Source organism: Bubalus bubalis, chromosome 22, assembly GCF_019923935.1.
Source record: "Bubalus bubalis isolate 160015118507 breed Murrah chromosome 22, NDDB_SH_1, whole genome shotgun sequence".
NCBI classification, from domain to species: Eukaryota; Metazoa; Chordata; class Mammalia; order Artiodactyla; family Bovidae; genus Bubalus; species Bubalus bubalis.
The window spans coordinates 20,424,871-20,446,939 of record NC_059178.1 but is presented as its reverse complement, the minus strand read 5'-3'; the positions used below and the strand labels follow the sequence as shown (position 1 = coordinate 20,446,939).

The 22,069-nt window shown below is 42.3% G+C and overlaps 1 protein-coding gene across 4 annotated transcripts in view; it reads left to right on the top strand.

Moving 5' to 3' along the window:
• Positions 1-22,069, top strand: part of RALBP1 (ralA binding protein 1) — a 41,153-nt gene that overhangs the window by 10,376 nt on the left and 8,708 nt on the right. For all 4 annotated transcript variants that reach the window (XM_006066265.3, XM_025273355.3, XM_044934642.1 and 1 more), the window contains exons 2-6: positions 11,616-11,912; positions 13,236-13,694; positions 16,889-17,238; positions 18,636-18,797; positions 19,792-19,923. In XM_006066265.3, the coding sequence (XP_006066327.1) occupies positions 11,669-11,912; positions 13,236-13,694; positions 16,889-17,238; positions 18,636-18,797; positions 19,792-19,923 (1,347 nt within the window). In that variant the 5' untranslated portion in view covers positions 11,616-11,668. The remainder of the gene's footprint in view (positions 1-11,615; positions 11,913-13,235; positions 13,695-16,888; positions 17,239-18,635; positions 18,798-19,791; positions 19,924-22,069) is intronic.

The window sequence follows — 22,069 nt, the reverse complement described above, 5'->3', positions numbered from 1 at the left end:
TTAGCTAAATAAACTAAATTGTATGTCCCTATATTTTGAGACTTAATCAGAATCAGGTTTTATCAGTTTAATTTTTCCAGGCCAGTGTCTCTTTTTTTGTCTGTGATATTAACAGCCGTTGTTGCCAATATCTATTTTTAAATTGCTTATTAAGTGGTGATAGTCTTTTATTTCTTTGTTTATTACATGGAAGATTTTGATAAAAGGAAACTTGGCTGAACTATACTTGGTATAGGAGGTTCAGAATAAATGCTCCCCCCCTTATTTGCCAGTTATTCCAAACAACTACTTGGTTCTCTAGTTCTCATATCCTCCAAAGTGATCAGTGAATTTTATTTTTAAATATTTTTATGAACTCGTGGATTTAAATATACTTGATACTTCAGTTCGTGGCAGTTATTAATTTTATTGGTTCTCTTTGGCATCTTTGGCCAGTGGGAGCATCTTCTAGATGACTTCTGAGTCCTTTTGTCTTGATTCCAAGCATCTTTCATTTCTTTTATGACTTGATATTTCAGCCTCATAACATATCTCATGTATTTGACCTGGTGTCAGCCTAATGGAAATGTTTAATAGTATGTTAAATTATATTGTTAGGCTCACACAACTAAATATGTATTTATTAGCAACTTTCAGTTCAGTTCAGTCGCTCAGTTGCGTCCAACTCTTTGAGACCCCATGGACTGCAGCACACCAGGCTTCCCTGTCCATTACCAACTCCCGGAGCTTGCTCGAACTCATGTTCATCAAGTCGGTGATGCCATCCAACCATCTCATCCTCTGTCATCCCCTTCTCCTCCTGCCTTCCAACTTTCCCAGCATCAGCATCTTTTCCAATGAGTTAGTTCTTCACATCAAGTGGCCAAAGTATTGGAGCTTCAACTTCAGCAGCAGTCCTTTCAGTAAATATTCAGGGTTGATTTCCTTTAGGATTGACTGGTTTGATCTCCTTGCAGTTCAAGGGACTCTCAAAAGTCTTCTCCAATACCACAGTTTAAAAAGCATCAATTCTTTGACACTCAGCTTTCTTTGTAATTCAACTCTCACATCCATATATAACTACTGGAAAACCATAGCTTTGACTAGACAGACCTTTGCCTTTTCTAAATTCAGGTTGAACATCTGGAAGATCATGGTCCATGTACTGTTGAAGCCTGGCTTGGAGAATTTTGAGCATTACTTTGGTAGTGTGTGAGATGAATGCAATTGTGTGGTAATTTGAACATTTCTTGGCATTGCCTTTCTTTGGGATTGGAATGAAAACTGACCTTTTCCAGTCCTGTGGCCACTGCTGAGTTTTCCAAATTTCCTGGCATATTGAAAGCAGCACTTTAACAGCATTGCCTTTTAGGATTTGAAATAGCTCAAGTGGGATTGCATCACCTCCACTAGCTTTGTTCCTAGTGATGCTTACTAAGGCCCACTTGACAGGCAACTTAGTAGCCATTTGAAAAAAATAATACACATAAGCTAAAAAAGAAAATCATTTTTATCTTAATCTTAACTAAAATTAGTGGTTTCTGTGTGTCCATTAAACACTGTGCAGCTTATGATACTTTGCAATCAGATTGAACATCACCACCCTTATTTCTTGTTCCATGTTGATTTTTTAAAAACCGCTATAAAGCCCTGCTCTATGAAGGTATGCTGTTGAAGGGGATGTGCACAGTTGAGTGTTGAAGCCACCTTCTTTTCTGGTAGCTGTGCAGTGACTGACAGGTGTCGAGTAGCACTGTGCTTCCCTCAGTTTGAGCTACCTCAGACCCGTGGAGTTTGCTCACAGTGCCCTGGGTCCGTCTGCGCACTGTTGGGGAACATGGACTAGATGTTTTTACCCACTTTCTATTGTAACCAATGGTGTGCATTTTAAAAATTATTAAATGAGGTTTATTGGGCTCCCCTGTTTCCAAGCCAAGTTCTGATTTAAGATTTGCTTGAGACTGGATCATGTGATTATATGAGATGTGGCAGGAAAGATACCACCTGTCTCCCACCTGTTACTTTAAAAATGTGCTGTTTTATTGTTACATTCCAAATGATATTTATTGTTTTTTAAATTTTAATTTTTAATGCAGTATAGTTCCTTTACAGTGTTGTGTTTCTGCTGTACAGCAAAGTGAATTGGATATATGTATACACATACCCCCTCTTTTTTGGATTTCCTTCCCACTTAGGTCACAAGGTTTTTTTAATAAGAAAACTTTTTTTTGGTCCTTGGTGTTTGTGACTGCTTATGATATAGCACTTTCAGTGCTATCCTATAGCACTTATAGGATTTCATGTAAAGGCAGTGGACTTTTCTCTCCATACTTACTATACATACATGCCCTTTGATTTGGACAGCTGTGTGCAGAACTGAACTGTGTCCTCCCCAGCCTTTCAGCCCAGGCAGAGGTGGAATTATTTCTGGCTGCTAGATACTGTATGTTCTGGCTGCTCATTTCCTGACACCTGGAGTTCTGAACCTCAGAGTTTTTATGTTCACCTAAATAATGGCAATAGTCTGTGCTTTGCAGATTTCTGTTTCATCCAGAGGTTTATTTTATATTGCATTATATCAGTTTCCTAAAATGTGAATTTTTCTGTTTTCTTGTTAATAGTCATGTAATAGTTATTGTCAGCCTTAAAAAGACATTCATACGTTCGTGTTCATTATCATGAACTTTGGAATTTCACATCTTTTAAACTGATTTTGGTAACATATATCTTAGAGATGTCTTATTATTTATCTGTTTGCTTTTGGCTGTGCTGGTCTTCATCGCTGTTCACGGACTTCCTGTAGTTGCAGCAAATGGGGGCTGCCTGCCAGTGGTGCCTGGGCTTTTTGTTGCGGTGGCTTCTCCTCTTGTGGAGCACAGGTCGCGGCTCCCGGGCTCTGAGCGCAGGCTCAGGAGTTACGGCACACGGGCTTAGTTGCTCTGCAGCATGTTGAGTCTTCTGGGTCAGGGATCGAACCCGTGTCCCCTGCATTGGACCCTGGACTACCAGGGAAGCCCTCTTAGGCATATTTTAATCAACGACACTGAGAATGTTGAGAAGCTGAGTGGAAAACATAAATCACTGTGTCATTCAGTGAATTTCTCTATGGCATATGGGGCACTAATTAAAAGTTTTTTGGCTAAGTGCCTGGGGGTTGGGGAGAAATTAAAATAAAGATTAAATTTGATGATGTATAAGATGACTGCAGAAAAGAAACAGTAACTCGAGTAAAATGTCTATTAAAGTACTTGTTGTTTAGTCACTCAGTCGTGCCCGATTGTTTGCGACCCCGCCAGGCTCATCTGTCCTCACAGACCTGAACAAAAGTTGGGAGTTTTGAAAGGACCAATCAGGTAACAACCCAGAGGGCTGACAGTTGGTCTGTGGGGGTGTGCGTGGTTCTGCACCTGTGGATACTGCTGTGCGTCACGGGCATAGGCTGTGAACCTCGCGCGTGTTAGCGTGGCAGGGACTTCGCTGTGGACGATAGGAAACTCCCTAAGCCTTATCTGCTTCATCTGAAGGATTATTTGCCTCATCTCAGCTCGTAAACTTGGTTTTGTTTTTTTTTCTTGAATAGTAATGTTCATGTCTGAAGAGAAATCCTTTGATGAGTCAAGTTCCTTATGGCCTATAAAATTTTGTGTAAGTGAAAAGTGTGGTTACTGGGTCTCAGCGGTTTGTAGAATAGCCTGATTGACGCCGAGTGCCTGCCTTCTTTCTGGGAGTCTGGGACTTCAGTACCCGCTCCGCAGAGAATGCCGCTGTGACTGGGCTCCTCGGGGACCTTGGGCTGATGGAGGAGCAGGCAGAAACCCCTGGCGCTTCCTATGTGTCCCTATGTCTCCCCTGCTAGCGGGCCCTTGGGAGCATACGCCTGGTTCCTCTGGACTCGGCCCCTTGTCCTTGGCTTTTTTTGCTCTGTATCCTTTCTCTGTAATAAGTCTCAGCCTGAGCGTGACTGTGTGCTTACTGATGTGAGTCCTCCTAGCGAATCGCCGACCCCGGGGTGGCCTTGGGGACCCCAGCCCAGTGTCAAGACTCAGGCAAAATGCTGGTCCCCACCTTGCCCCAGCACCCCGCCTCCCGAGTTTTATAGCTGAAGCTTTCCTTTCAGCTATTTCTTTTGGTGTTTATTTCCTTTACCTAAGTAATACCCTTAAATTGCTGTTTTTGAAGATGGCAGTTTTGAATGTCCTCTGTTACCTGGGTGTTAGGTGGATAAGGATTTGGGTCTCTGAGATCCTCCCCGGGTTCGCTGCCCCCAGCCCTCCAGCATAGTCATGGCTTGCACAGTGCTTGGTTCCATCAGTCAGCATCCATCGTTTGCATCGTGGTTATTACAGAGGCACTGTGTAATCCTGAGCCAGGCAGAGGACTACGGTTTCATTCTCCTGTCTACCTTTTTTCTTAAAGTTAACGGTCGTCTCTTACTGTTATTTGCTTTTTACTCTGTTCTTATGACAGATTTGTCCCCAAAGCTACAGTCTTGTTCTTCTTTTCCGCACAGGCAGATGTGTTGGAACCCTTCTTCCCCGGGGTCACAGGGACTGTGTCACTAGCTGGCCACAGGCCTGCTTTTCCTGGGTTCCTTGCTGCCCGTCAGGTCGCATCTCAGGTCGTCAAGTCTCTTGGGCAAGTGTACAGGGAATACAGTCCTTGCCGCCGTGTGTCTGAAGTATCTTTATTCTACCTGTACACTTGGGTGGTTGTTGAAACTGGTTTTCTTATCAGAATTTTGAGTATGTTTGTTTATTGTCTGTAAATTTCCATGGTCCTATTGGCAAATCGATTGTGATCTTCTGTAATTTGCTTGTCCTGTTCTGCCCGCTAGGAGTCTTTCTGGATCATCTCTCTGTCCCTTGTACCCTGAGACCTCATGGTGTGCTCTGATGGGTCTCTGCATGTATGGTGTTGGGTGCTTAGTGGCCCTTTGTGAGCTGGATGCTCTTTAATTCTGAGAAAATTTGAAGAACAAGAATGTATTTTGCATGGACATATGCTTATGAAGTTGGCCATCCCTGGACAGTAGGTTATGGGGGGGGGTCAGTGCTCAGTATGTTCTAACGAGCCAGTAACTGGAGTCCCTTGTAGAGATTTAGGTTAGAGACTTTTAACTTACAGACTATTTTTTAAAACCATAAAAATAAGGAAAAGCTGCTTCCAATGACTTTTAGGCTGTATTTAATAAAAATCCATTTATAAATACTGGATGTGTTTAACTTGTGAACTAGTTAAGCAAGCTGTTGGTTTTTTGGAAGAGGCCCTTGTCTGTGTAGATATTATCAAGTTTAATGAATCATTGGAGTTATTTTCAAAACCTCATTTCAGGAGACTTCAGTTTAGCAGTCGGTCTTTCCTGCTGATACTGCTTTGTCCTTTGGCATAGTTGAGTGGCTCCTCTTCCATGTGCTGATTAACACTGGTACATGAGCAGAAGAGACTGTTGGAAACAGTGTATATCCTGGTTCTTTAGAGGAGTGAAGTTTTTTAAGTCTTTATTAAGTTTGAGTCTGATTTTGTGAAACTTATTTTTGGCTTTACCCCAGTTAAAACTGTCATAACTGTTCTTTTTACATGAAATATTTAATTTCAAAGGTATAATTTGGGGGATTCTAAAGTAAAATTCTAGATGTATGGAAATACTTTTAATAGTTTTTGTTAGTTATTACAGAAGTCACATTTTTTTCCTTAAATTCTCTCTGGAGAGAGATTTTTCCCAGGTAGCCATAGGCTTTCATTTGGGAAAAACTGGAAATAGACATTCCTCTTGCAGTGATTTTGGGTGTGGGGGGCTGGGAGGGGATGTCAACCATTAGGGTGAGAGTAGCAACATTTGAGGAGAGTTCATATTTTTAATGGCTCATGATCATCTTTGCATAACATCCATGGTTTTTTCCCTATCTGTGAGATTTTATTGAGGTGTAATGTATATTCAGTGATAGGCACAGTTTAATTTTTTTTTTTTGGTGACCCCATGGGTAGATCTAGAGGCATTTTGCTAAGTGAGATAATCTGTCAGACAGAGAAAAACAGATACCATATGATCTCACTTATGTGTAGAATCTGAAAAATAAGACAAAATGTAAATAGACTCATAGATACAGAGAACAAATACGTGGTTGCCAGAAGGGAAGGAGGTGGAGGGTTGAATAGATGAAGGGGATCAGGAGGTGCAAACCCCCAGTTATTAAAAGGAAAGCCTCGGAATGTGACGTGCAGCGTAAGGAATGTGGAATAATGTTGAAATAACTTTGTGTGGGGACAGGTGGTTACTAGGCTCACAACTGGTCATCATTTCAAAATGGACCTAAGTGTCAAACCACCAGTACCCTGAGACTAACACAATGGTGTGTGTCTGCGGTGTTTCATGAAGATGTGTTTCAGCAAATGTGTGTGTGTGTGTGTAGCCCATGTGCCTGTCAGGACATAGAACACAGCCATCAACCTGGAGAGTTCTCTCTAGCTGCTCTGTACTCTGGCCCTGCCTCTTCCCCAAACCCCAGGACCCCAGTTCTAGATTCTCCCGACGGAGATGAGCTTGCCTCTTCCAGAACTTCGTATAAATAGTCATACACTTTGTAATCTCGGGTGTCTGCAGTGCTATCTTGAAGTTCATCTGTTTTGTTGTATGGCTGACTAGTTTGTTCATTTCAAAAAATGCTAGTATTCTATTGTGTGAATATATTTCCGCTTGTTTATCCAGGCTTGTTAATGGCAATGTGTTTCTGTTTTTTATCTGTGATAAATACAGTTACTCTGATCATGTGAATATGTGTGATTATGTTTCCATTTCTCTGGGGTAGATACTCAGGAGTGGAATTGCTGGGTCATATGGTAAGAGTTTAAGTAGACACTGCCAAATAGTAATACTTTTTCAAAGTGGTTAAATGTTACATTCCCACCAGCAGTGTATTAAATTTCTAGTGCCACACATCCTCACCAGCGTTAGGAATTATAGTTCTGTTTGCACGTCAGCCATTCTGGATGGTGTCTGTTGATAGCTCATCATGGTTTTAATTTCCATTTCTTTGATGTTTGGTGATGTGGAGGTTTTTTCATGGGCTTATTGACCAGTCATAGATTTTCTTTTGTAAATTGTTTGCTTGATTTTGCCCATTTTTGTTTTGGATTGTCTATTGTTGAACTGTAGAAGTTCTGTATATATCCTGGGTTTAAGTCTTTTGTGAGACACACGTACATACACACACACTGTAAGTGTGTTCTCCACGTCTTGGCCTTGACTCTTAATTTTCTTCTTACTATCTTTTGATGAGTGAAAATTTTTGCTTTTGATAAAAAGTCTAGTTTGTGGACTTTTAATTCAGTAGTTAATTGCTTTCTGTTCCTGTCTGGGAAATTCTTCCTTCAAGGGCTCACAAATGTGTTTTGTGTAGAAGTTTTAAGTTATTAGCAGTGAAGTTTTGTGTCTGTAGTTTGTCATGCACACTCTGTGGTGATGCAATGGAGGGCTGACCTTCTCTCTTCCCCACATGGTTACTCTGCGCCACTTGCTGAAGACTTTCCTTGCCCCATGAATTCCTTTGGAACTTTTGTTGACAGACAGTTGACTGCGTATATGCGAGCCTCTGCGAAGTTTCTGTTTTGTTCACTAACCTGTCCACCCTTGCTCCAGTACCATACTGTCATGGTTACGTCTCTGGTGGAGTAGACCACGGAGTAGACTCTGTTGTCTGTCTACTGGATGGAGTAGACTGCGTTTTCTGTCTGGAAGGACCGCCCCCTTCTGGTCCTTCAGCTGAGAGGGCTGGCTTTTGTCATCGCTGGTGTTTCTGGCATGTTTTGCTGCAAGTCTGCGATGCAGAGGCAGAAAGCACCCTCTGGGATCAGTGTTGGTCCTCGTATCTCGAGGCCCCGTCCTGTCTGCCTTCTTTGCCTGTCAGTATGCGATCTTTTTCTTAGCTGTGCTGACATCTTTCTTAAATGTTGACAAGTTTACATTACTTCTCCTCTTGCCTCAGAAGTAGGAATTTCTTTTTTTCCCCCCCTCACCTTTGGCTGTTTATGCTGAAATTCACCGTGGACCCTTCAAGGCCTGTCTCTCTGCCCACTTACTCAGGACGCTGAGGTGTGTGTGTGGCTCCCTGAGCTCAGGACCGTTCCTGCACCTCTGTTCCGGCCTCGCTCCATCCTGTGCGCCGGCGGCCGCTCCTCCCAGCCATGCGAGGCTGAGTCAGGGCAGCAGCTGTTCCTCTGGAGTGGTTTTCGCAAGATCATCTCTTCAGGGTGTCAGGAACAGGACTCTTCCTTGTCAGTCCAGTGTGCAGATTGCAGAGTGGGGGGCGGTCCAGACCCACCTGCGTTCTGTGATTCGTGGTCCTGCCCTCATGCCTTGCAGCCCCAGCGTTTTGTCGCTTCTGGACTTGAACTTGGTGATGACCTCCTCAGCTCGGCACCAGCTGGCTTTCAGTTCAGAACCATCTTGTCTTTCCATGTCTTTTCTGTTGCTTCTTCATGCATCTGCTCCCATCAGACCCGTCTTCTTGCTATTCTCATAACAAGCCCCACGTTTCTGCTTGTGTCATTAATATGCTGCTCCTCCTGGCGTAAGTGTGCTCTCGTGTGTGTGTGTGTGTGTGTGTGTGTGTGTGTGTGTGTACATGTGTACACAGAGGGCACTTTAGTAGAAAGAATGTGTGTTTCCGTCAAGCACATCCTAGTTTTACCTCTTGCTGCGTGGTGTAGGATACATTACTTCACTTCTCTGAGCCTTAGTTGTACAGTTTGTAAACCTGGAAAAACACTTTTCTTACAGGACATGTCAGGTTGATGTGAAAGTTCCTGAAGCCACAGAACTCAAATGAAATGTGGGTTTCCTTTCTTTGTTTCTGTAATTAAAAGTTGAGGCTGAGGGCCAAGTCATTTCTCCTCATCTTTGTGTCATCAGCGGGACACAGCGTGTTGAGAATATGGAGAGACTTGTTAGTGGGTTTAGTTGGTTAAGGAAACGTCTGACTACTTCCCGTGCAGCCTGTGCTGTGTTAAATGTTGGGCTTGCGAATTACTGGCAAGATGGCCCCATGCACAGGTCCTTAAGGCCCAGTGCGGCGTCCAGGTGTGCTCCGTGATTCTGTAGCTCCGGAGGGGGGCACGGCTTAGCCTGGGCCACGTGAGGCATGAGCGGGGATTCCTGGAGAAAGGGGTGCTGGTACTTGATCCTTTTTTTAGCAGCTTTATTTAGGTGTAATTTGCATACCATAGGATTTCACCCACTTAAAATGTCAATTTACAGTTCGTAACCATCACCACAATCCAAATCTAGACTGTTCGCATCACTCCAGAAAGATTCCTTGTGCCCATCTGCGGGCCTGATGTGGAAAGATGAGTATGGCTGAGCAGGACTCCTGGGAGGAAGGCGGGTCCCAGCGCGGAGGAGACAGAGAGCAGGGAGGCGTGTGGCCCAGGCCGGGGCGAGCTGTGCTCCTTCCCGCACCCGTGTTTTTGTTCTCCGCTCTTCACACTTCAGTTTCCCCACCTGTGATGTATAACCGATAGGCTGGTGGCATCTTAGCTCCCTTTAAACTCTCATCCCTTAAGAAAAGAATGTATTTAAAAAAAACACCAGCCGTCAGAACCCATGAAGTAAAACCAGAGAATCAGAGTGACAGCGATGCTTACAGTCCCTTTGATGAAATTTCTCGCTTAATGTTTTTCCTGCTTAGGCAAGTAGTGAGGCATACTGTACTGGTAGGAAACTGATGAAACGTAAAAAAGTGAAAAGATCACTTATAACCTTATAATTCAGAGATAATTGTTACTAAGGTTCCCTTGTTCTTACATTTTTTTGTGTGCTTGTATATTTAAAACTTGATACTGTGCTGTAAATTGCTTTCCTCAGAATATTAAATATTGTCAAAAACAATTTTTATGAGACTAAAAAAACATGGCCTGTTCATTTGAAAAACATGATAATAGCAGTACAAGTGATAGATGGGCATGGTAAGGCTCAAAATAAAAAAAAAACAACTTTCTCTCCCTCCTCTTTTACAACTTCAGAGACTTAACAATGGTTTACTATGTCAGAGATGGCTTGTGTGTGACTTTACATTCCATTATTTGGATCAAGCCTAATTTAACGTGTCTTTTATTGATAGCCATTTAGATTTTGCTGTCTTTGCTTTCCCAGTGCTAAAATGATTATTTTCATGTGCACATCTTTGAATGCTTGTAAAAGGATGTCTGAAGGATAAGTTCCTAAAAAGAGGAATTCTTAGATCAAAGAGAGCACATTTAAAATTTTGATAGATTTTGCCAGTTGCTTTTCAGAAAAGACTGTGCTGGTTTATACTTCAGCTGTTGGTGGATATTCTCCCTTAGTGAATATTCACACCCTTACCAGCACTTAGTATGCTGGTATATTATAGACCCTTTTTTGTTCTTTGCCAGTCTGATGTTATAAAAATTCTAACTTACCGTCTTATGTTCTTAAAATTGCAATTGCACTTGAATGATATTTTCATGTGGATATTAGTCATTTTCCTGTGAACTGCTTCACATTCTTGCTATGTTGAAATTTTCATTGATTTGTGAGAACTCTGCTTTTTAGAAAAGTTCGCTATCATAATTTACACATTTTTTTTCACATTTGGTTGTCTTTTGACTTTGTTTATGGTCAGATTTATCAGTTACACTTGTGTTTGTGTGTTTTTAAAATTTCAGAATCACCTTAAGTCAGTGCAAAGAGAAGTGATTCTGGTAGTTTTTCAGATGAATATTATAAAAACATTAAAGAGGAGTAAGAACTAACACAGTTCACTTTTGAACATGGTACTTAAACTGTGTACCGTTGTCTTATGAAGAAGAAAAATGTGAACAGATCTTGAACTTTTCTTACATTTGTACTTTATTATTTCTTTAAAAAATTTTATTATTGAAATATAGCTGGATTACAAAGTTGTGTTAATTATTGCTGTCCAGCACCGTGACTCAGTTATACACATATGTACACATATATATATTCTTTTTCCTATTTTCCGTTCTGGTTTCTCACATGATATTGAGTACGGTTCCCTGAGCTGCACAGTAGAAACTTGTTGTTTATCCACATTTGTCCTTTGTAGTGTCCATTGTAGCAAAACCGTTTTGTGTATAGTTTAGGAATGAGCAAATGAGGTTCTTCCTTTGTTAGCTGTATCAGCACATGGCTTGTCTAATGCGGTATGTAACTGCAGCTAATGGCCTGTACCTGTGTGAATCGCTGCATCTGTCACTGTTCTGTAAATTTCGCTAATGATACTGAACTATTCATGTGTTAGTTATACCAAGAGTCTTCTTGTTATTCATGGTTGTTTGGTCATAACTTAAGAAAAATTAAAGTTTTCTGTTGGATAACAATCAAAATGAAACCCCTTACAGAGCGGCTGGCTCTTTTTAGGAGAAACCCTGTGTCCTGCCTTGATGTCCTATGTCCTTCCATTTGGTTAATTTTCCCCACATTTGAAGATCCAGTGCTTTCAGCTTTTTGAGAACTGATGTGCATGTGTGAGGCACGAATCAACTCAAGATGACAAAACCAGCGACGGTTCTTGAGGGGGGAGTTTGCCGAGCTGTGCGTCTATCTGCTGCCCCTGGGCGTTGGTGGCCACCAGGTGACCGTGATGCTGTGTCTCCCGCAGGTGTGATGGGTAGGTGACCAAGAAGCCCTCCTCGCTGTCATCAGGGAGGCAGCATGACCGAGTGCTTCCTGCCCCCCACCAGCAGCCCCAGTGAGCACCGCAGGGTGGAGCATGGCAGCGGGCTCACCCGCACCCCCAGCTCTGAGGAGATCAGCCCCACCAAGTTTCCCGGGCTGTACCGCACGGGCGAGCCCTCACCCCCCCACGACAGCCTCCACGAGCCTCCCGACGTAGTGTCTGACGATGAGAAGGACCATGGGAAGAAGAAAGGAAAGTTCAAGAAAAAGGAAAAAAGGAGTAAGTGCCGTTTCCTCTGTGCTGTGGTTTTATTCTAGGTAAATTTCTGCTCTAGTCACGTGTACCTGCCATCCTAGATCCAGGGACTCCTGTTTTATATTTTCTTTTCAGGGTCTCAGTTTTTGTATTTTAGGGTCTTACTATCACAAGTAAAAATACTGAATTTCCAGAAGTGGTAAAGTTTTCTGGTGGAGGTTTCTTAAGTTGGTTTTTTAAAATAATGTATGAAAAATAAATGTTGAAATTTTGTGCTTATGGAGTCTTGCTGTCTTGATGAGGTTGTAGGCTAGTTGGGGCACATGGTAAAAGATAGTGTATTTGTTTTCTTAAGCAGATGCCACGACACACCCATATGGGATTCCTGTTCTGTAGGGAGGATGATAGCTTTTTTTATTGGGTTGGCTGAAAGGTTCGGGTTTTCCTGTAAGACGTTACAGGAAAACTCAAATGAACTTTTTGGCCACCCAATGTCATGCTCTTCTTTTGCCATTCTGGTTGGTGTGGAGTTCGTGGTATTTTAACCAGAGGGAAATTTATGCAGTACCTTTAATCTCTATTTTAAAATCTCTATTATTAATTTCTATTTTAGCTTGTAAGATATTTGGCTAAAGAAAAGAACAGGAGAGTTTTAGATGTTTAAAAAAAAACCCCAAAACAAGGAAGCCAAACTAGGACAGCTCTGATATTGAGTAGCTGTTAGTGTGAAACCCAGGCTTTCTGACTCAGGGGCGTGGCCAACGCTCAAGGTTAGGGGTTTCCTGGTCGGTCCTCCCCAGAGGAGGCTCCGTCCCTGCTGCTGGCCCCAGAGAGAACTTACCAGCCAGAGACCCTGGAGCCAGGTGCGGTGGAGAGGAAAAGAGCACCTACATAGTCCTGCATCTCCAATTGTGACTGGAGCCGGCTTCAGATTCCAGGAACCAAATAGGAAAACCTAAGCTAAGAGAAGTGTAGGTTAGAGGATGTTCTTCCGACTGTGAAGGAATGTTGTGTGTGATGGTGGGATTCTTTCCAAGTAAGTTGAAATAATAAATGATTGTTTTCAGTAATTTGGTTTGTAAAAGTTCCTCTTGCACACATGTGTAAAATAAAACCAGTTGCAAGGGTAACGAGCTCTGGGCATGTTGCCCTCTTGTGGTTGAGAGATGTCACAGCAACACCTTTCAGCCGAGATGAGTGGCTGGGAGAACAGGAGGGCTGGGCCACAGGTGGAAAGCTAGGTCGCCAAGGCCAGGTGACTCTTCTTTGGACCTGTTTTAAACATAGAAAATGGACAGTGTGACATTCAGCAGACTGTGACTCACGCTTCCTGCGTTTTTTTGGCAGCTGAGGGCTATGCTGCCTTTCAGGAAGATAGTTCGGGGGATGAAGCCGAAAGTCCTTCCAAAATGAAGAGGTCCAAGGGGATCCATGTCTTCAAGAAGCCCAGCTTTTCTAAAAAGAAAGAGAAAGATTTTAAAATAAAAGAGAAACCCAAAGAGGAAAAACATAAAGAAGAAAAGCACAAAGAGGAGAAGCATAAAGAGAAGAAGTCAAAAGACTTGACAGCAGCTGACGTGGTTAAACAGTGGAAGGAGAAGAAGAAGAAGAAGAAGCCGATTCAGGAGCCAGAGGTGCCTCAGCTGGACGTCCCGAGCCTCAGGCCCATCTTCGGGATCCCGCTGGCCGACGCGGTGGAGAGGACCATGATGTACGACGGCGTGCGGCTGCCCGCGGTCTTCCGGGAGTGCGTGGACTACGTGGAGAAGCATGGCATGAAGTGCGAGGGCATCTACAGGGTGTCAGGTGAGGGCCGCGCTGCTTGCTACCGGTCGGCTTGCCTCTGTGTTTCAAAGGAAGGAGCAGAGTGCTTGTGAGCAAGGTTGTGACACGGGTCCTAAGCCTCATTCATGTCCTTGGTCCTTCCCGGTGAATGAAGGCCCCCACACTGTGTCTGTGTGTGCGCGCGCGCACGCTGCCTTTTTTACTCGATCCCCACACCCCCATTAGGCGGGCTCACCGTGGGTTCATTGTGCAGTGCCTGGCCCGTGTGGGCAGCACCCCTCACCTGGGCACCCCCGAGAGGCTGGGTGCCGGGAGGAGGTCAGCAGGGAGGGAAGGCGTCTGGCCTCTGCATCCAGAATGTGTCTTGGCCACGAGACACAGTGCTAACGCTGTCATGTGAGTTTTTCCTCAGTCCAGCTGAGGGATGGGCTGTTCTTGCTAAGTGTTTAGACCGCAGGGTGGATTCCTCTAGGTTAGATGTGGCTCTGACATAATGCTAGTGAAGTCTAGGTTCCATTTTCCTACATTCTGTGTGTGTGAAAACTAACATCTCATACTTGGCAGGAGTGTGATTCCTATTGGGTGTCTAAAGTCAAACAAGACATGTGTGGTCCAAAACTGAGACTCTCTTCTTACAAAGTGGTGTGGCTTTGGTGTTGGTGCAGGATGCAAGTCCTACCTGTGCGACATCCGTGCTGTCGCCCATCACCTTCCTATGACTAAGGCTGTACATGCGTCGTTGCTCATGCGTGTTCATGATGAGTTAGAAACATTTAGAATAAAGAGACTAGATTTAGTTTTTCTATCTAATTGGTTCATGCGCATTTCTTGAAGGTAGATTTGATATGCCCTTTCTTTGTTAAGAAAGGCAGGCATGTTTGATAACTGGGGAGACCTTTACATAGCCCACAGATAACATTTATTTAAGAGTATTTTGGCTAATATGCTGCTATTTTATAGAAAATAAGAAAATGAATTAGGCACTGAATTTTAACTTACAATTTCTTAGTTACATAAACATATTTAACTGCATGTAAAACTTGCCTTTTAAGAAAAATTAGATGGATTTTTAAAGATCTACACAGTACTAACATAGCTGCTTCTCGCTCATGATTTTGATAGGCATGAGGAAATTTCATTTTAGGTGAAAGCTTCTCTGAAGGTTCCTACAGCATTGTTCAGAGGATTCTTTGGACTTGGTCCTGATTTTTTATGTTTGTATTCTTTTGGAGCTGGAGGTGTGGAATGTCTTGTCTATTTGACACTGAGCTGCTCCCCTGGTCCTTGGCTCCTGGAGAACGAGCACCTGCTTTGATCAGTTCTGTATTTATTTGTGAGGCCCTGGCAGAACACTGCATTCAGCATTCTGGACTGCAGAACCGTGCCTGTGACTTTTCTTTTCGAATGCCAGTAGTAGCGCTTTTTCATGGAGAACTTTGATTCACACTTATTCATGTCCAAGTTCTAGTTTTAAAACTAATCTATTGTCATCTGCTCTTTCTGTACCTGGGACTTTGAAGTGTTCAGTTTTTAAAAGGAAAGCATTTTGGTAACAATTTCAGAGTAACAGACTAAACACATATTCTAATTGTTCACTTGTGCCATTTTCTAAGCAGGCACTGCTGGGGCAAAATTATGTATCTGCAAGGTGTTGATGAGAGAGAGAGGAGGGCGTCAGGAATTTTAATCAAAGTTATCACTCACCATATTTTATTCAGAAAAGTAAGAAAATAGGATTTATTTTCTAACTTTTCCACCTCAAAATGAAGATTATAGCAAAATAAAATCTATATTATTATTTTCCTATTTGGAATTGCTGGTTTTATTTTGTCAGTGCTGGATTAAGTTATTGATTTATTGTGATGCCATTAAAAAGTTTTGTAATGTTTACCATTACAATGTCAGCCTCAGTTCATGGCTTGTTTTTAATAACTGGCCTAAAGTTTTTTTTTTTTAAATTGAAGTATGGTTGATGTACAGTGTTCTTTACGTTTCAGAGATACAGCACAGTGATTCAGTATTTTTAAAGATTATACTCCATTTATAGTTGTGAAATACTGGCCATATTCCCTGTGCTGCACTGTGGAGTGTATTTATTTTGCACATTTAGTTTGTGCCTCTTAGTTCCCTACCTCTAACTTAGCCCTCACACTTCCTCTCTCCTCTGGTGACCACTAACTTGTTCTCTACCTCTGAGTCTGTTTCTTTTTTGTTACATTCACTGCTTTATTTGTTTAGATTCCATAAAGGAAGTCCTTGTCTTTCTCTGACTTATTTCATGTAGCTTAACACCCTCAGATTGAGCCATGCTGTTGCCAGCCACAGGATTTCTTTCTTGTTTACAGCCGAGTGGTATTCTGTGTGTGTGGCGTCACACCTTGGCCTGAAGTTTCTAGTATTGAAGACAGCGGAAGCTACTTTGTGCTCTCACCAGCGAGCAGTCAGTGTCACTGAATTCTGTCTTAAATGCAGATTGGTGTCAAGACTTACATACTTAGTGTCTTAAAAACATTTATGTGTGTTTCTTTCTGACCAGTAAGAAAAGCAAAACAATTTGATTTTAGTAACCCAGGTTTCACTTTTTTTTTGGTTCTAGCCCTGTTTCAGATTAAGAAAACATGTAAAGAATTTAAATGTAGAAATTAGATATTAGGTATTATTAGAAATTAGGTATTTATTGGGGAATAATTTTCAGACAGTTTATTTAGATGGTGAGCTCACCTTTTCCATTTGATACAATTTTTATTTATAAAAAAAGTACTCACCCACACCTTTTTGCAGCATGCTTGTGTGTACTGAGTTGTATTTTATATTGTCAGTCTTGTGACAGGTTAGAAAAAGCAGTTGGCCACTCATGTAGAGGAAGGCTTATTCTCGAATTGTAGTTTAACTTTTGCCTACGTAATCTTTAAAAACATATTTTCCCTGAATCGATTGGCATATTTGCTTAATGTTTCTGTGTTTGCTGTGATATTTGTTCTGAATATTGTTTTTCCATTATCATTTAGTGTTTGGCTAAATTTGTCCTCAGAGTGTAGCCTTCTCTCTTATTTATGGAGGAATTGTGTGAATGATATGCAGATAAACAATTAACATGCCAGGTTGGCTCTTTTCCCATCTCCCCCAGGGGTGATGATGGGCATGCTGGGGAAGAAAGCTGTGTGTTTGATTTTTTTCTTAACACTTCTTTTTGTTCTGAATTTGAATGTTCTCAGGAATTAAATCCAAGGTGGATGAGCTGAAAGCAGCCTACGACAGAGAGGAATCTCCAAACTTGGAAGAGTATGAACCGAACACGGTGGCCAGTTTGCTGAAGCAGTACCTGCGGGACCTGCCTGAGAACCTGCTGACCAAGGAGCTCCTGCCTCGCTTCGAGGAGGCGTGTGGCCGGAGCTCGGAGGCCGAGAAGGTGCAGGAGTTCCAGCGCCTGCTGGAAGAGCTGCCTGAGTGCAGCCGCCTTCTCATCTCCTGGCTCATCGTGCACATGGACCATGTTATTGCCAAGGAACTGGAAACGAAAATGAACATCCAGAACATTTCCATAGTGCTCAGCCCCACTGTGCAGGTACACAGCCTTCCTGGCACACATGTGGGCCCTTAGGGTTGGGGCGAGGGCGCTTCCTATTGCCGAGTCATACCAAGCGGTGGGCCAGGGACAGTGGGCAAGGGCTTGGCCTGAGTGTTGTTGTTTTCTTTCATAGTATGGATGGTGTTGACGTGAAAGCTGGTGATCAGGTTGGCCTTTGAGCTGTGCCTGTGAAATACGAGTATTGTCCAGGTTTGAGTGTAGGTCTGTAAGCAGCTCCTGATGATAGTGACCTGTCCTTAGTGGAGGAGGAGCCAGGGTACCTGCAGTCCCAGTTCATCCGCAGAATTTTAAAGATTTCAGTTACTCCATCAAATAGCATTACTGCTCAATCATGTCACACAGACATACAGATTCAGGCCCAAGGGGGCCTAACATTATTCATTTGGTCAGGGACTTAACCTGAAGATTTCAGTCATGAAGATTATATAAAGTATTTTATAGAATCTTAACCTGGGGAGGCATTTCAAGGAGGTGGGTGGTGATTCTTTATAACGTAAATTCCTGGTCTTCGCTTCCTGCTACTCACTTGGTGCTGGCATAGAATGTGTGAGTTCCTTTATTGGAGTTACTGATATTTCACTCTGGCCAGAAACAGAGGGCAGAACAATGAGAGGGATTATAGTTTTCGTTTTAAGCCCTCTTGGTGAATACACCAGGTCACTTGTTGGTCACTGTTATAGCACACTGCTATGTATAACAGTGTATTTTCTTTCACTGAAGATTCCTTCATTGCTCATTGCTTATAGCTTGGAAAGAAGATGTTCCTTAAATTTCCTGTTAGTTAAGTTTTCAGAATTTGGTAAATATTACATTGTTACTTAGTATTTCTATAATAGGGATGATGGTGTCACAGAAAATGCAGGTGTGTTGTCAGAGTAAGTTTTAGGTAGGAAACAGTTTCTTTTACCAGCTATTTAGCCACCTAACATCCTGATGTCTTAGCCTCTCCATCCTGAGCTTTGGAGTTTCCTGGAAGGTGTTTGTCCCTGGAGTGGGGGTGCCCATGCTCAGCCCACCTCTGTAGCCACAGGCTCCCCTGTTTCTTAGTTGATCCAGTTGCGTGTGTTAGAATGCCTCATAGTAACTGGAAAATAAAGAACATAGGATTTAAAAAATCAGTTAATGCTCTAGTGCTAAAACAGAATAAATCAATGATAACCAGCCTCTGCGTCCCTTTCTTGGCTTTTCCCCCAATCCCTCATAGTGCTGAGTCTACCACTTAACCTGTACTTTCTCATTCTCTTCTTTAAATTGGCCATTAAGTAGCAAAGCATGTCTTGTGACTCCTGAAGATTAAAGAAGGTACTTAGGCAATAGACACAAATGAAATGATGATTTTAATATTTTTCTTGCAAATCCTTTTTTTTTTTTAGATTAGCAATCGTGTTCTGTATGTATTTTTCACACATGTGCAAGAGCTCTTTGGAAATGTGACACTGAAGCAAGTGACGAAGCCCCTGCGATGGTCTAACATGGCCACGATGCCCACACTGCCCGAGACCCAGGAGAGCATCAAGGAGGAAATACGGAGACAGGTGTGTGCGCACCCGCCCTCCGGCCCCCGAGCTGCCCTCGCGCTGACCCTGTGGGAGACTGGGGTGCTGACGGCCCATGAGTCCCTGGTCCTTGAGCACTTCCTGTGTGTATGTAGCTTTCAGGCACTCTCTTCATGGCACACCAAGGCCAGAACTTCCCTTGTGGTGCTGATTCATGCTCATTAAGTCAGGATATCATGGTACACAGAGCACAGGTTTGGAAATCAAAAGACCTGGCTTGAAATTCTTGCTCTGCTCATGACTGACTGAATTAGGCACGTTGCTTAACCTCCTTAAGACTTGGGGATTGCCTTTAAAAGTGAGTCCTCTCCTAGGTTTGATCTGAAGATGACTTTAAATGAAATAATGTGTTAAAAAATGTTCAGCAAGGTGCCAGGTATGTTGTAAGCAGTCCAAAAATGTTGCCTTATCTGAACAAGGCTGCTTTTATTGGCCTTATTTTACAGGTGAGAATAATGAAAGTTGGCAGAGGTAAATCTGTGTCACCTGGTTTATTACCAAGTTTTACAACCAGGATTTAACCCCAGATCCTGTGCTTTCCCACAGTCCTTCTGAAATAGAGCTGGTCAGTTGTGTGTGCTTGGCAAGCCTAGTAAGAAACTCAAGACTAAGATATTTACTTACATTTGATTATTATTGCATCTTTTCTTTGCATGTAACACATCAGATCCCTACTTGCTTTTCTTCCCTGTCATTTCCAAGTTCCTGTTTCTTAGTAGTTGATATTCTTGGGGGAAGGGATGTGAATTGACTGCTGGGAACCAATGTGTGCTGATGGATTAGAACCTGGTGCTCAGGCAGAAAAACTAAGGAGGATTTTTCAGTCATAGCCTTGAAAACACAATCTGTGCCATTATGTCATTTCTTTAATGATAACTGAAAAGTGGTTGATTTTGCATCTTTAGAAATGGCATGTGGCTTTAAGATGATAAGACGTGAAATCCTATTCAGTGTGTGGTGTATTACTTTCTAGGAGTTTCTTTTGAATTGTTTACATCGAGATCTACAGGGCGGGATAAAGGATTTATCGAAAGAGGAGAGATTATGGGAAGTACAAAGAATTCTGACAGCCCTCAAGAGAAAACTGAGAGAAGCTAAAAGACAAGTGAGTAAATTTATTATTTTGGTATATCATGTTTATGATGAAATGTAAAAAGAATGCACTAAAATCTTTTATATACCATTTTATTTTTTTTAAGTATGACAACAAATCCCTTTTGAAGGGAAGTTCCCTGATGGGAGATTTGTTCACATGTTTCCAGTTCTTGATTATTGATCCTTCAGCTTGGTATCAGGGAAGTGTTGCCTTTAATTTAGGAAGTTGAGTTTTTGAATTACACTGTTTGACTAAAAGATGTCAGTTTTGTTGTTTCTGGCTTGGTTGGACTTGTAAACAGGTTTCCAGGGTGAGAAGCAGTGCAGTGGTGATACATTTCACAGGCTGCAGGGGAACTGGAGGCCTTACACATGGAGGTACCGAAGGTCAGGAGGGGTTTTCTTTTCCTGGAAGCAGGCAGGTGACACGTTCTGCCGGATGAGCTCAGGGTTTGCAAGCCCGACTGTCGGTCTCCCTCTGGCTCAGTGTGTTGCTTGGCGCTGGGACTCTGTGAGTGTCCCAGCCAGTCTGAGGTTGAGGTCCCACATCTCTGGCCCCTCTTACACCTACGTGCGCATTCAATATCAGGGTCCAAGAGCACTTCCAAGGGACACAAGTTGGCATTCGTCTGACTGGGACCACGTGGTCCGTGGTGGTCACAGTTGTGGTTCTGCTGAGAGTCCAGACAGTGCAGTACTCTGGCTCGAGGGCTGGTGGTGTGCATGGACGTGGCGGTGGCTTTGTCAGAGAGGACGCAGCGACGAGATGTCTGCCCTGTGCTCTAGGACCTGCAGATGCCCTCTGTGCATTTTTCTTTCTCCTCTGCTTACCAGGTTATCTTTTGCTTACAATGCCTGTTTTTAATTATTCCCTTCATGATTTGGCCTGGAATCAGGTTTTAGTGACAGACCAGCCAGGCCTCGTGTGGTCATTGTCCACCGTGTGGTGTCACCCATCAGCCTTTAACACAGGGTCTTGACCCCTGAGGGTGCGGCTTCCTTTCTTGCTTCTGCATCCCTCTTGGATAAAGGAACTGTGACATAACAAACCAGAGCCAACACAGAATGGGATGGCTTACCTCTGCTTTACTAGTTTCTTGAAGCTGTCTTCATGTCTGCTTATTAATTCACAGAATGCTCCAAAGGTTCTATCAAGTTGATTTCAACTTTGAGGAATAAATGACTTTTAAAGATTCATTATATTAACAGAGTAAAAATAAGAAAAATGATAAGATCATATCAGTAGATGCAGAAAAAGTGTGTAGCAGAATTTGACATTTATTTCTTCATAAAAACTCTTTATCTTTTCAGCCTGATAAAGAGCATTTACAGAAAAAAAGTCTTGTGATTTACATTGTACTTCATGGTAAAAGTCTGAATGTTTTCTTCTGGGATTGATTGGGTATACAAGCAAGGATTTCTGCTTTTACTGCTTCTGTTCAACACTGTACTGGAGGTGTTTTAGCCAGTGCAGCAAAACAAGAAAAAGAAGGCATATGGATTGGAGAGAAATTAGTCTTTATATACAAATCATGTGATTGTCTCTGTATAAAATCTTAAGAAATCTATACAAAATTGAATATGTGAGTTTACCAGTGCTGTAACATACAAGATCAGATATACACATCTGTTGTATTCCGTATGTTTGCAATATTGGATATTGCAAAAATCCAATATTGGATATTGGATAGCGCACCTAAAAAAATACATAAATAAATTAGAAATATGTTTTTATCACAATATTGTTAAAATGTTAGGTTTTCCCAAGTTCATCTGTGGATTCCATTCCAATCAAAATTTAAGCAGGTGATTTTGGGTAGAAATTAGTAAGCTTTTCTAAAATCTCTGTGAAAAAAAAAAAATTTATGTGGAAATATAAATGACCTAGAATAGTCTAAACCATTTTGAAAAAGGACTACATTGGAAGACTCTCATCACCTGATGATTTTCTGTAAAGCTACAGTGATCAATACGATCAGTATTCGATAAGAATGGGCATACAGAATAGAAAGTCCAGATACAGGCCAACACATGTGTAGGCAGGTAATTTTCAACAAAGATGCTAAGACAATTGACTAGGGAAGTTTTTTCTTTTCAACAAATGGTGCTGTAACAATTGGATATCTATCATTGGAAAAGACCCTGATGCTGGGAGG